Source organism: Jaculus jaculus, chromosome 5, assembly GCF_020740685.1.
Source record: "Jaculus jaculus isolate mJacJac1 chromosome 5, mJacJac1.mat.Y.cur, whole genome shotgun sequence".
Taxonomy (NCBI): domain Eukaryota; kingdom Metazoa; phylum Chordata; class Mammalia; order Rodentia; family Dipodidae; genus Jaculus; species Jaculus jaculus.
In genome coordinates this window covers 160,522,221-160,537,716 of record NC_059106.1, presented here as the reverse complement: position 1 = coordinate 160,537,716, position 15,496 = coordinate 160,522,221, and the positions used below count along the sequence as shown (strand labels likewise).

At 47.5% G+C, this 15,496-nt stretch overlaps 1 protein-coding gene across 2 annotated transcripts in view; it reads right to left on the bottom strand.

Annotated features, from left to right (window-relative positions):
* Dop1b (DOP1 leucine zipper like protein B) overlaps positions 1-15,496 on the bottom strand; it is a 111,761-nt gene that overhangs the window by 83,591 nt on the left and 12,674 nt on the right. For both annotated transcript variants that reach the window (XM_004654472.2, XR_006637167.1), the window contains exons 3-4: positions 3,092-3,273; positions 1,891-2,061 (exon numbers count right to left, since the gene is read on the bottom strand). In XM_004654472.2, coding sequence (XP_004654529.2) covers positions 1,891-2,061; positions 3,092-3,273 — 353 coding nt within the window. The remainder of the gene's footprint in view (positions 1-1,890; positions 2,062-3,091; positions 3,274-15,496) is intronic.

Below are 15,496 nucleotides of genomic sequence, written 5' to 3'. Positions count from 1 at the left end.
CAAGTGGGTGCCACCATCTCTGGCCTCCAGGTCTTGCTCTCTTATAGTCACTTAAACCATCCACTTCCCTGGTCTCTACAGAATAGGAGTTTAGCTAGGTTTTTCTCTTTCCCTTCTTGTTTTCTCCATACAGCAAAGCATAATGACTTAGCTTTGGGCACTTTATAAAAGCATTTCTGGCCAGAAGTGTAGATAATGACAAGCCTCAAAGGGTCATAAGGCGAGACTGGATAATACAAACACTGGCCAAATTTCCCATTTCCTATGGTTGGCTGAGAAGCACAAACCAGAACAGCCTCTGTCTAAGTGTAACTTGTGAGTCACTGCAGCCCTCATTAGCCAGGGCCTCACTCAGCGCTTTGCAATGTCTACCAACATGGACATCATTACCCTGCACATGTTCCCTTTCCCATCTGTGAATATGTATTTCTGGGGTGTCCTGTTCAATTCCTAAGGGCTCTTGGGCACAGGTGCCAAAGTGTCTTGGCCTTAAAAAGACAGCAACAAAACCACCTTATTCTGCCACCTCACTTACTGTGCCTGTAACACAGTTCTGAGATTATGTCACCTTTGATCAACATCTACCTTGGGAAAGTGATAACTAATCACTTCTGGGTGAGGCAGATAATGGGTTTGGCTTTCAGTGACAGGTAAGTCATTAGTGATGCATGCAGCTATTCAGCTCTATGCCAAGAAAAAATGTTGGGGGAGGGAAAACTACCAATATTAACAAAGGTTCTGATGAACATTCAACTATTTGCATTCTTCTGGTGTAACACTAATGTGAAAGATGGCCAAGGCCTGGAAACCTGGCTCAGAAATTAAAGGAGCTTGCTTGCAAAGCCCAATGGACTATGTTCAATTCCCAAGTACCAACGTAAAAGCAGATGCACCAAGTGGCACATGTCTGTCTCGAGTTTGTTTGTAGTGGCAGGATGCCCTGGCATGCCCATGTTCATTGTCTCTCCAAATAAATTAATTTGAAAAAAAGAAAGAAGGCAAAATAAACTTGGGTCAACATTTATCAAGACGATGGAAAAAATTTGCACATTCATCTATAAACACATGCAGGTACACCATACACTTGTCATCAAAACAAACAAACAAACAAACAGATAAACAAAGGGCTTTGGAATCTGACCCCCACATGTTCTAATCCCAGCTCTGCTGCTCACTGGGGTGGCACTGACAAACGTTCCCACCTTTTCACCCTCTCCTATGAATGAAGGGCATTCTTAAGGTCCAGGGGCTCACCATGATGAGCTAAGAACATATGCTGCAAGAGCCCAGCACCAGGTTGTTTCCTATACTACAGGAAGCACAAGTGTGTGTCTTCCTCTACAAACTGTGAGGATGTGGACCCATCTGTAATGGGACAGGGCACAACAGAAACCCAATACTATGGCCTCCCTTACCATTACTCTTGTAAAGGTAAGAATGTAATCTCGTTAAGTCTTGGGACTTCCTCTCTGGTAAAGAGAGAAGGTGAGGCTCTCAGGACAATGCAGTATTCTGTCAAGTGGAGAACACACAGAGATATGAACCATCTGATCACTCCTTGCCTCAACCCGTGCAGCCTCACACGTCTTGGTGCTTCTTTCTTATAAAGAAGTATAAGCCTCAGGCTGGAGGGATGGCTTAGGGGTTAAAGCGCTAATCTGCAAAGCTGAAGGACTAAGGTTCAATCCCCTAGGACCCATGTAAGACAGAGGCACAAGGTGGCACATTGCATCTGTAGTTTGTTTGCAGTGGCTGAAGGCCCTGGGGTGCCCATTCTCTCTCTCTCTGCCTCCTTCTCAAATATAAGTAAAATTAATAAATATATGTAAGAAGTGCAAAAGTCTTGGCCCAGGCACGTAAAGGCGGCACACTGGACACGGTATCACCAACCTGTCGTAGATTTCAGAGCCCTCCTCCAGGCCTGGCAGCAGGCCCATGAGGAAGGCCTGGAGACTGGGCAGCAGCAGTTTCTGCAGTGGGAGGAAGTACTTCTCATACAAGCCAAGCAGCACAGGCCTCACCGACATCGCAGCATGTGCCAGGAGGGGAAATAAACCGCAGCTTTGAGGAAGGAAAACAGAGCAGACAGGAGGGGGATCAGATGCTTCGCCATGAATTCCAGGAAATCAGCTAGCAAAAGAGGGGTTTGAACTGTTAGGTGATGGGGTTGGGATCCTGGGTCTTGTACATGCTAGGCAAGGGGAAGTGCTAGCTCCAGTCCTAACCCTGGGAGGGAGTCCTAAAGAGAACAAACCGACTGATGCTAGAACCTATGAAGCAGATGCATGTTTGACATGAGATAGTCACAAGACACCAATGAGTAAAACGCAGGCACCAGAGCCGGGCGTGGTGGCGCACGGCTTTAATCCCAGCATTAGGGAGGTAGAGATAAGAGGATCACCAAGAGTTGGAGGTCACCCTGAGACTCCATAGAGAATTCCAAGTCAGCCTGGGCTAGAGCAGTTAAGCGCTTGCCTGTGAAGCCTAAGGACCCCAGTTTGAGGCTCGATTCCCCAGGACCCATGTTAGCCAGATGCACAAGGGGGCGCACAGTTTGTCTGCAGTGGCTGGAGGCCCTGGTGCGCTCCCTCTCTCTCTTTCTATCTGCCTCTTTCTCTCTCTCTCTGTCGATCTCAAATAAATAAAATATTAAAAAAAAAACCAACCAACCAAACAAACAAACAAAAAGCCACACAGGCACTGAAGTTGTATGCACACTCTGGCTCTCCTGGTGCACACACATGGAGCCTGAATATGATGTTCTAAGTCATATGTCTCCCTACATTCCTGGGTGTGAGGTTCCTGAAGTCACATGCTCACTCCAGCTCTCCCTGGGCATACACATGGAACCTGGGTGTGGTGCTACTGAAGTCATATGCACACGTGGGCTCTCCCTGTGCATACACATAGGGCCTGGGGCAGATGAGCTCGAAGGTGACCACACTAACTCCTGCTGATGACTTCCGACTAACTGTTGCCTGTTTCCCTCCCTGCCCCCCATAAGTTTTCTGGCTTGTCAGTTTCTAATTTGCTGACTGAAACGTGGCTTGCTCAGGTAATAAAAAGCTCTATAATAGAGAAGCAATCTCACCTGTACAGGAACAAGTCCTTGGCCAGCCATTTGGTCCCCACAATTTTAAAGATAATCTCATAGGTTTCGAGGGCTTTTAAGTGCACGCCACTGGGCAGGGCAGGATGCAAACACTGGGCTAACCTCTTGCTGATGATGAGCCGTCTTGGCAACAAGGAATACTTCAGGTTGCTCTGGAGAGCCTGGGAAACAAGGAAAGGCACATGAGGGCAGCTGTGACATTTACAACACGCAGTGAATCTTCTGAGACCAGAAGACAGCAGTGTGGCTGAGACATGCAGGTGGGGGGGGGGTACAGAGGGAGAGTCAAAGGCCAGGCTCTGGGTTCTTAGGTGGCTGAAGAAGCCCCTGCCAATCCTGGAGAGGAGGCAGGTACTGGTAACACATTGGCCAGCCTCTTGGTAACACACTGGAGTCCACACAGAGGACGGCCATCTGTGTCTGTCTCAAGGAAGCCATCAGTGTACTCATGCGGTGAAGCGTAACACAGATTTAGTCAGCGTGGACAACCACCTCTCCCTCCAAGGAGCCTGCTGCTGTATGTTGGGATGGAGTGACAGTGTCCCAAGCAAGCAGGACACAGGAGCAGCCCATGTGAAGGCACCTTTCAGTTTTTTTTTTTTTCTTTTCTGTACCCAAGCTTCTCTTGGGCTGGGAAAATAGCCCCGTGGGAGAATATATGTTCAAGGCCCCGGGTTCCATCTACAGTACTAAAAACAAAATAACAACTACAAAAACAAAACAAAACAATGCTGCTCTTCATGGCATCAAGTGACCAGGGGCAGTCCAATGACTGGGGATTCCAAATGAGTGTGTCTGACATTGGTGAACAACTCCCATCCCTGGCTCATGTCTGCACGCATATACTTACTGAATCACACGGGGCAAACCCCAGGCTCACGGGCACACGCATATACTTACAGAATCACACGGGGCAAACCCCAGGCTCACGGGCACACGCATATACTTACTGAATCACACGGGGCAAACCCCAGGCTCACGGGCACACGCATATACTTACTGAATCACACGGGGCAAACCCCAGGCTCACGGGCACACGCATATACTTACTGAATCACACGGGGCAAACCCCAGGCTCACGGGCACACGCATATACTTACTGAATCACACAAGGCAAACCCCAGGCTCATGGGCACACGCATATACTTACTGAAGCACACAGGGCAAATACCAGGCTCATGAGCACACTCATATACTTACTGAATCACATGGGGCAAACCCCAGAAAGCTTCCTGAATCCTCACAAAGACCCCTGGGGAGGGCTCCTGACATCTTTGCCCTCACCAGTTCTTAACACCCCTACTTAAAACTGTCAACTACAGGGAAAAATCCCTATTTCCCACCTTCCCTTTACTGCCCCTCATCTAAACACTCTGTCCGCCTTGTCCCCCTTTCCCCAGGTGTGATTTAGCTCAGCACCTGTCACGGAGAGAAGAGGAGGATCCGCTTGGGAGGACTATCTCACTCATCTCTGCCGTCGTCGGCGGCACTTCGCCCAGTGTCTAAACACAGCGAGCAGCCTGCATTCCACCCAGGGGCAGATCCCAGACTGGCCCATGTGCCCCAGTGCCATGACAGCTTTCACAGAAACAAAGAAATCACTTCTGCTTCTACAACATACACTCAGGTTGGCTAGCAGGTTAAGGAAAGAGAAGGAAAACAATACTTTTCATCAGAGGCCTATAGTCTCCATGAACTCTCCAACTTAATAAAATGACATTTGAAAACAGTTAACCATAACTAGAGGCCATGAACAAGTTTCTCAGAAACCGGTGAAGTAGTTCAGCTATCAGGGGGCTTGCCCAGCAGGCCTGGGGCCTCGGGTTCATCTGTAGCACTGTGTAAACCCAGCATGGTGGTACACGCCCGCAACCCCCCCACTCAGAGGGAGGGCCAGTTCAAGGTCACCCACCAGCTATTTTCTGGGTTTGAGGCCAGTGTACAATATATGAGGCCTTATCTTTAAAGAAAAAGAATCTTTTTAAAAAATTTTTTTATTTTTATTTATTTGAGAGCGACAGAGAGAGAAAGAGGCAAAGAGAGAGAAATAGAAAGAATGGGCGCGCCAGGGCCTCCAGCCACTGCAAATGAACTCCAGACGCGTGCGCCCCCTTGTGCATCTGGCTAATGTAGGTCCTGGGGAATCGAGCCTCAAACTGGGGTCCTTAGGCTTCACAGGTAAGCACTTAACTGCTAAGCCATCTCTCCAGCCCAAAAAAGATATCTTAAAATAATTTTTTATAAAGGGTCTAATACTTCAAAACAAAGAGAAGTACAACCAAATAACTTCAATAATGTGCTTATGTTAAAAAAAAAAAAGCATTGAGGCAGCGACTTCAATTACCAGCTCTGACAGAGCATGAGAACAAACTGATAGACAGAGCCAACAAGTGAAGGATGGAAGCGGATGGAAAGAGCACACTTAAATTCTTTTTTACGTTTGTATTCGCATGTGCATGTGTACGTGAAAGTATGGAGTGTCTGGGCCTTTTGACGCTGCAAATGAACGACAGACATTGCACCACTTTTTATGTCCTGCTTTCTTGGGTGGCTTGGAAATGGAACCTGGCCTGGTAGACTTTGTAAGCCAACACTGAACCATTTTTCGAGCCCCAGGAAACAGTACATTTGTTCTTTTCAAGGTACCGGCTCACTCTAGCCCAGGCTGACCTGGAACTTGCTCTGCAGTCCTTGGCTGGCTTTTAACTCACAGCGATCCTCCTACCTCTGCATCCCAAGCACTGGAATTAAAGGTGTGGACCTCCACATCTGGCTGAAACAGCACATTTTATATGAGACAGAAGGCAGAAGAGCCAGGTGACTGACCATGACCCAGTTTCCCAATACCCACTACTGACTGGCCAGTGCCTAAGGCCCAGCTCTTAGAAGCAATTTCACAATACTAGAGGCTGATGGGCTTACTCCCCCAGTCAGGAATTGGGGTCACATGCTGTCTTCACCTTCAAGTTATTTTTGACATGATTTTTATCCTAAGGACTTTAAAAATATTTTTATTTATTTGAGAGAGTGACTAAGTGAGAATATGGGCATGAGAGCAACTCTTGATGTAAACGAACTTTATGTGCCGTGCTGTGTATCTGGCTTTACATGGGCACTAGAGCTGGCTGGCAGGCTTCGCAAACAAGCACCTTCAACTGCCGAGTCATCCCCAGCCCTATCCTGAAGACTTCTGCTGTTTGCAGCCACAAAGGTCACACTACTCCAGTGCAGACATTCGGGACTCACGAGGAGTGTGTGTTTCCCTCAGTGTACACGGAGCAGGGTCCCATCTTCTGTCTCTGCTCTCAGGATGACCCCCAAGACTTCTCTGGGCAGTAAGGTCCATGGAATTACGGGAGTGTCCTCCGGCACAGGCTGTGAAAGCCAGATGGAAGCTTGCCTGGCTCTTCTTCCTGCCTTTAAGATCATGACCAAGGGCTAAGAGGGAGCCCCTCACAGTCTGGGTCCCAGAGCAACTCCAGGGACAGATCCCATATGCCACGAATAAACAACTGAGAAGTTCCTAGAGCTTTCCATACACAACCTTCCACACCTTGACTGACGCACCTCATCTCATAGGAAATGCAGTCGCCATCATTCCCCTCATCCTTCAGCGGATTCCTTCCAAGACCCCCATGCATGTCGCAGAGTACAGAAAGTTCTGGGCCCTAGACACACACCATGGTTTTTGCCTATATATACGTCACCAAAGGATATACTTGAACTTAACAAATTAGGCATAGTAAAAAAAAAATCACTTTTTTTGAGGCAGGGTCTCACCCTAGCCTAGGATGAGCTAGAATTCCCTCTGCAGCCTAGGCTGGCCTCAAACTCATGGAGATGCCACCTGGGTGCTACAATTAAAGGCATGACTCACCATGCCTAGCCAAAATCACTTTTTAAAAACTGTTCCTAGGCTGGAGAGATAGCCTAGTGGTTAAGGCATTTGCCTGCAAAGCCTAAGGAGCCAGGTTTGATTTCCCAGTAACTATGTAAGACAGATGCATAAGGTGGTACATGTGTCCAGAGTTCGTTTGCAGTGGCTGAAGGTCCATTCTCTCCCTATATCTGCCCCCTTCTAACAAATAAATATTTTTAAAGTGTTCATATTTATTTATTTATTTATTTTGTTTCTTTGAAATAGGGTCACATTCTATGCCAGGTTCACCTGGAACTCACTCTGTAGTCCCAAGCTGGCCTCAAACTCACAGAGATCCTCCTACTTCAGCTTCCCAAGTACTGGGACTAAAGGCATGTACCACCATGGCCCCAAATCACTTTTTAATGTGCTGTATTGGAAGAAAAACTATGATTAAACAAGAAAGCAAACTTCCTTATTTATTTCACTGAGGAGCTGTTATTCTAAAAGCATTCCTGAAACTATACTTAAGATATAATTATAATATTTTTGACCCCAATATATTCATGGGTCCAGTCAGTTGACCTTGAAACCAAATAACATGGAGTAAGGGTTCAGCTCAGCAGCACAGTGTATGCTTCATACCCATAAGGCCCTGCTTGGGATTCCCAGACCCCAAAGTAAATAAAAAGAATAAAATGTAAATGTGAAAAAAAAGGGTCATATTACATCCAAGGTTCATTACTAGAATCTAGGAAAAATCTCACTTCACTTCACCTAAGAGAATATGTTTTCCTGCCCCATGTCATATACTCCCTGTCATATGATGGTCCCTAGGCAGCAAACATTCTGACCCAAGAGGGCAGACCGAAGACTCAAATGTTTACACATTTAAAAATGGTTGAAATTTTAAATTTTATGTCATGTGTATTTTATCCCCCCCAAAATGTTTTAAACAAAGGTAATTTAACAGCATGGGCCAGGAGCAAGAGGAGTTATGTTTGATTTTTACAATAATTTATTTAGCCTGTAAATGTTTCCTTTAAAATTCCAGAAGGGACTATCCAAAGCTGCTCTGGCAGAGGGGATGATTAAGCTGACTGCAGAGTGCCAGATGCTGTCTATAAAGCAAGTAGGCCAACTAATACACATCTCTCATTAAGCAGCGCGTAGGACACCTCCATGGTCATACGCCTGCCTTCTGGAAGCTGCTATCTGCAAGGCTGTCTGCTTCAAGCCACAGTGAAGCTGTAAGACATTACAGTGATTCAAACCAGCAAAGTGGCACATGCTCAGTGCTGTTCCTGCCAAGGGACACCCTTTAGACAGAACGGGGATGGAAAAGGCATTGAGTAAGTTGGCTGGGCTGAGACTGCCCACACCAAAGTAGGCCAGGGACGGGAGGAAGCAAGGGTCAGGCCTTACTGAAAACAGCAGAGACATGGGAGGGTGGTGGTTGTAAGAGGCAAGCAGGAGAAATGGGCACATCAGCAAGGCCCCCTTAGAGCCATTTCAGGAAGCTGAGATCCCAAAGGTAACTGTGAGGTTGGCCTTTGTTTAGCTGGGGGAATGATACCACTTCAACCTCTATGTAAACAAGGAGCTTCCTTGTCAAAAGGTCACTCGCTGTACTATCACTCTACTGGGTACAGTCAGCTGAACCCTAGCCCAGCAATACCTGGATGAGTCAACTCTCGGCTGGCAAGGGTTACGACACCCATATCTCCCCATTCTCACTTCAGTAAAGCTGCTGGCAGAGACCACATGCCTGCCTTAACTCAACCTCGTATCTTTTATAGAGATGCACAGGAATTCTAAGTTTTCCTTTTAAACCAAGGGCGGTGGCTCCAGTGGAAATCGCCAGGAGACTGCCTGAGCTAGAATGGGGTTTGTCTGAGCTTATAACAGCGGTGCAGTCTTGCCTGCTGCTGGGGTGGGGAACAAGAGAAGACCGGGGCTCTGGACTAGGAGAGATTCTCACATACTCAGACAAGGGGACGACCAGGCCCACAGCCCTAGCACGACAGGTTCCCAGCCAAGCCCTGGAGACAGCACCATAGACAGCAGACCTGGGGCTGGGTGAGATTCTGCAGCTCTAAGAGCTCAGCTCTACGGGTCCCCCAGAGTTGGCTCTGGCAAGGAGACAGCGTGGCTGGCTTCATGCCCAGAAAGAGCTCAAAAAGCTCAGGGAAGGAAGGAAGGGTGGAGCACCCAAGAGGAGGGCGCCCCGCACCAGAAGTATGGCCTGAGTCAGGGCTCCCTCTCCCCTCAGCTGCCAGGCCTGTCACGGGCACCTGAGCGCTACGGGGCTGTCTGCCACGCAGAAAATGTGCTACCTCCTCCTCCCTGCTGGCCAGGGGCTCGCCTTTGAAGGAGTGGAAGCACACAGGGCTCCATCCACTTTGCTTCCCCAGTGTGTCAGGTCAACATGCAGTGTTCAAACCCATGTGCACATAGATATGCACCCCACACAAGCATACACACACTCGCACACATGCACACGGGGGTATACACCCCTAGATATGCCCACCCTCCACACCTGTGCAGATATACAACCCTACACGCACACACATCAGACATGCAATACTCCACATGCGCACGCAGCACAGAGAGCTATGTGCAGCCACAAACATGCATGCATTCCACATGCCACAAATGCTCCTTCCACAGGCATGTGTACACATACACATACACACACACATACACATACACATGTACACATGCAGAGACACCACGAACCACAGGCCCATAAGCCACACAGGGAGCTCCCAATCTCCCGTTAAAATGACTTGGGACTCTATGTGCTAGATCAGAAAACTTTTCTGGGTTTTTTTTGTTTTTTTTTTTTGAGACAGGTCTCATCTCACCATCTTCCTGCCTCAGCCTCCTGGAGGCTGGGAGTATAGGTGTGTGCCACTGAACCCACTGAAAAAGTTCTTGAAAGTTTACACAGAAATGCATTGCTACTTTAAGCAGGCGAGCCACTGTACACGCACACAATTATTATTTATTTCCCCCATTGTACACACAGTTTTCATCCCCCCCCCACCGTACATGCACGCTGTTGTTCATTTTCTCCCTCTGAGTTTATTCATTTACATTCTTCACCAGCATTCCACCATATTCTCCCTGCCTCTCCACAAAGCAGCTTTGGATGGCCCTGATGCTCTGGAGGGCTCCCCCTTTTCTAGACTCATGTTCTGTTCTTTTCCGACAGCACAAGACATCCTCAGGCTCTCAATATCCATCCACACTCCAAACCCAGGCAGTGTAGACTTCTGGGAAATATGCAAATACTGTCTGCATATAGGGGAAGCTGAGCTTCTGTTTCTCTGAGCTAGAGGCTGAATAACCCTGGTGAGCAGACTGCAGGGCTCCCAGAGGAAACCACTCTGGGGGCTGGGAGCTAACAGGAGAGAAAGCGATCATGGTGGTGGGAGGGAGTCAGGCACCTGAGGTCTGTAGACCAGGGAAAAGGGAGGGAAGATGTGGAAAACCAGGCCCTTCAGAACCGGCCCGAGGCTTGGGCTGGATGTGATGCAGAGACCATGGAAACACTGAGGATGACCACCCATGTGCCATGGGGGGGGGGGAGCATCTGGAGATGGTATTCTTCTTTTCAAACATACTGGCATTTACAACTGACATACTTAACGTAGCAACTCAAGCTTACATGGAAACGGACACATTCAAGGGAGAGATGGAAGGGAAGGGAGAGCATCTTGGGAACATAAATTCATTACAAATCCTAAGCAGGCTTCAGTCCCTGAAGGTGTAACTCAACATTCTTCAACAATCACTGTGAGACTGCCCATGGGAATGACTGAATGCACCAGAACTTCTCCGCACCTCGGGAGGGGTACGCCCCACCGCGGTGCTGGAACAGAGTGGCATCACAAAAGCTGCTGAGGACCTGAGACAGGCCAGGCCGCAGGAGAGGCGTGCTTCCTGGCAGCACACAGATCCTGAGCATAGGCCAGTTCATGAAGCCAGTGACCTGCCGGGCAACAAGGGTACTAGGCAATGTAACTGAGTGCCAGGCTTGCAAGAGGAGGGCAGAGCTCGCCATCACACATGGCCAGCTTGGCCTCATCTGATCTGGCCTGGTCTGGCTCTTGCTTGAGGAAGAGCCATGGGCAGGTGTGCAGGAGGGGAAGCGTGCTCTATGAAAAGCCAAGGCCTGAGTGGACTATTCTGAATTCTAAAGTACTGGCAGCTCTGAAACATCCCAAGAGACTCAGAACAAGGAGCAGGGTGCTGGGGCTCCACAGAGAGGCCCTAGAAGAACACAGCTCCTCTCAGCACAGCAGAGCCTCTGTTCTCAGAGAAAAGCCTCAACAGTTTTATGAGTGCAAAAGCCTTGGTCCTAGCCAGCAGCCACTCCAGTGCAGATGGCAAGGGCCGGGGCTGGCACTGAACTTTCTGCTTCTTTTCACTTCCTAGTTCTTCTCTTTCTCTCCCTCTCCCTCTCCCTTTTCCTTTTTCTTTCCTCAGAGTCAAAGGGAGGTTTCATTATTAGGCTTTTTTGTGTGTGTGGTACTGGGAATTAAACCCAGGAATGCCCACATGCTAGCCAGGTAGGTAGATAGACTGAGCTCTATCCCCACCCCTGATCTGCATCTCTGAGAACAAATACCTTGACTGTCAACAGATGAGGATGGCATGTCTGCAAGAACCCACAGAGAACCCTGGCTCTGGCTCCAAAGGGTTCAAGGTGGTCCAGGGTCATGGGTGTGGTAAGGACATACTCCACTATAGGAAAACAGACTACCCAACAGAGGTTCAAATGAAGAAATATAATATACCTCACAAAACTAATAGTCGAGGCCAATTTTGTCCTGGAGGAGGCTCAGTATGTCTGGAGATGTTTCTGGATCTTACAATTTGGAGTGAGGAGAAGTGATGCTGGCAGGCAGTGGACAGAGGACAGGATATTCGTAAGCATCCTACAATGCAAGGGAGAGCACCACCCTTCACCCCAGATGTCCACATGCCAAGACTGAGACACCCTCATAAGAGGAATACATTTGTCTCTGGTTTCTGTAAAAAGTTTCATGCCACCACAGAGGGACCCAAGTGTTTTTATGCCTATCTGCAAAGGTGAATGGATTTATTTAACCTATCTTTTTCCTGTGAAGGCCTCAGATGTCTGCTGCGGGGTCTGATTCTAAAGTCTCCTACAATCGCATAGAACAGCTCAACGAAACCTCCTCCCCCCAAACAAGAGAGCCAAAGCCCAAGTGCTTGTCCCGTTGGTACCTCTGTACCAGGAAATCCTTTCAGACACTGGCTTGCAGCCTGCTTGCTATGTCTCGTGGATCAGAGAGGTCACATGTCTACAGCGAAATCAATCTGCCACAGGAAGCCAAATGAGTTGGATTAAGTCCTATAACCATACCATTTGCCCCCAGGGCCACTAACCTGGAACACATGGTCAACTGACCACTAAACCTAACTGGGCTCCTTCTAGCAGAGAAGAGAGGGGTGAATGGCTCTGAGATGAGCAACTGTGTGCCTGCCTGAAACTCAGAAGTCTGTGCATGAGCCCACCTGCTCCAAACCCACGCTCAGCGCTCCTACCTTCGTCCCACAGCCTCTGAATCAGAAGATCTCCAGCACATCGGCTTCCAGAGCACTGGTACAATCCGGCTAAGTACCAGAGTACTGCAGGACCACAGGCGGGGACACGGAAGGACGGCAGCTCTCACACACAGCGGGAGCAGAAAATGATACAAGCACTTTCAAAAGTGGTTTGGGGCATGTTTAAAAAAATTAAGCATATACCAACTGGAAGCAACTCAAATGTCCATTAAAAGACAAATGGATCCACAGATTGTATATATCAATATATCTCTAAGGGTCTTACTTAAAAACGGTTAAAAGGGATGGACTACCCATAACGTGGGTGATTCTCAAAATAGCTTTGCTGAGTGGGGGAAAAAAAAAAAGGCAGGCTAGAAAAAGGATGTGTCTGTTTATATACAGTTTTGTTTTGCCTTGAGACAGGGTCTCAGATAGCCCAGGCTAGCCTCATACTCACTACATGGCTAGATGACAGCCTTAACTATTGATATACATCCAAAATGCTGGGATTATACTTACTTGCCACCATGCCTAACTCTGTTTATATAAAAAATTTTTTTTTGAGGTTTGGTCTCACTCTAGTCCAGGCTGACCATAAATTTGCTATGTAGTCTCAGGCTCAAACTCACAACAATCCTCCTACCTTAGCTTCCCAAGTGCTGGGATTAAACACATGCATCACCAAGCCTGGCTTGTTTATGTAAATTTTTAAAATTGCAAACAAATTTGTAGTGATAGAAAGCAGATCTCCAGTTGTCTGGGGGCAGGGAGGGAAAGAGTGGTTATGAAATAGCATGTGGAAACTTCTGGGAGGTGACAGACACATGGTTATCATCCTGACTGTGGTAATGGTTTCACATGGATACATGCACATCAAAACCCTTCCAATTACTTATTTTGATCATGTGCAGGGCTGGGGGTGTAGCTCAGTGCTACAGCATTTGCCTGGCATTTGTGAAGACCTGGTCTTGGATAACTATGTGCCATTTACTGTGTCAAACAAGCCGGGTGTGGTGGGAGTAATAATTTATTTTTATTTATTTATTTGAGAGAGAAAGAGAGAGATAAAAGCATATGGAGAGAGAATGGGTGCACCAGGGCCTCTAGTCACTGCAAACAAACTCCAGATACATGCACATGGTGCATGTGGCTTATGTGGGTACTGAGGAACTGAACCTGGGTCCTTAGGCTTCGCAGCAAGCACCTTAATTGCTAAAGCCATCTCTCTAGCCAGGGGAGTAATTTTTTTTTTAAAGATAAACACCTGTATTCAGCTCAAATACCATCTTTAAAATGGGCAGTCACATTCAGATAGCTGTCAGGTACCAATTTCCTTGGGCTGCTGTTATAAAACACCCTGTGTGCCTCATGCACCACAAATTGACTTTTTAAGGTAATGAGGTTTAAAAAGCCATGAACAAGGGGCAGCTGACTCAGTTTTTTTTCTTGGCTTGCAGACAGCTGCTTGCTAGCTACGTCCCTATACAGGGTGGCTTGAGGGAGTAGGCGAGGGGCGTGCCTTCCTTTTCCTCTCTGGTTGTGTGTGCTCTGCATGCACACGTGTTCATATGCACGTGGGTCCACAAGTGTATGTACATGCATCTGTGTGCATGTGGAAGCCAGAGGCTGACACTAGATATTTTCCTCAATCTCACTATACCTTCTTCTCTTTTTCTATTTCTTCTTCTTTTTGAGGCAATGTCTCTCACTGAACCTGGAGCTCACTGATTCAGCTACACTGCCTAGTCAGAGAGCCCTGGATTCGAGACCACCATGGCCAGCCTTTCATGTAGAGCTGGGGGTCTGACATCAGGTCCTGTGCTTGCACGGTAAGCACTTTACCTACAGAGTCACATCTTCCAATTCCACCCTTATGACCTTGTTTGACCTCAGTTGCCTCCAGGTATAGTCACACTGTGAGTCAAGGCTTCAACAGGGCTGGAGAGATGGCTTAGTGGTTAAGGTGCTTGCTGGTGAAAACTAAGGATCCAGGTTCGATTCTCTAGTACCCACGTAAGCCAGGTGTAGAAGGCAGTGCATGTGTCTGGAGTCCATTTTCAGTGGGCCCTACAGCACCCACTCTCTCTATCTGGTCCCCTTCTTTCAAATAAATAAATAATTTTTTAAAGACTTCAACATATGAATCTGGGGAGTGGACAGTTCAAAGTACCTTCTAACCAAGACCTGATGAAAGTTCTAGCCTTCTTATTTATTTATTAGCAGAACAACAGAGTGGCTCTTGAGCTACTGCCTTGATCCATACACTTCATTCTGCTGGATGAGCTTCTGAGAGTTAATTCATCCGTACAAACCTGGATGACAGCCACCATTCCCACAGACCAGCAAAAATGACAAACCATAACATTCTTTACTCAAACATGAAACACACACTCTCCTAGCTACAAATTACTGCAAAGTATAACAGACTCCTCTCAACGAGAGAACCACTCTTCTCAAGTCCATGTCGCCGGGTGTGGTGGCGCACACCTTTCATCCCAGCACTCGGGAGGCAAAGGATCACTGCGAGTTCGAGGCTAGCCTGAGAATACAGAGTGCATTCCAGGTCATCCTAGGCTACAGTGAGACCCTACCTTGAAAAAACAAAAAGACCATGTCACGTTCAAGTGTATTTGATAAATATCTACTTCTTACACCTTAAGAGAAAGTGTCATTTTGTCTTATGTGGTTAGGGAATAGAGAGAATCAATGGGGGATATGTCATACAAAGAAATCAAGTTGGAAATTGGCCCCTGGTTTCTGGGAGCTTGCAATCTTTGGCCATAGAGTGACTAAGTGGCTACAAATTGGAAGGTCCATTAGCTCCTCCTGTTTCATCCTTTTTCTCAAACTGTATAATCTATAATATGGCCAGACAGAAGCTAGTCCAAATCCCTTACTCCTACCACTGGGAAAACAGGCTGAGATACCAAGTGCCTCTCTGA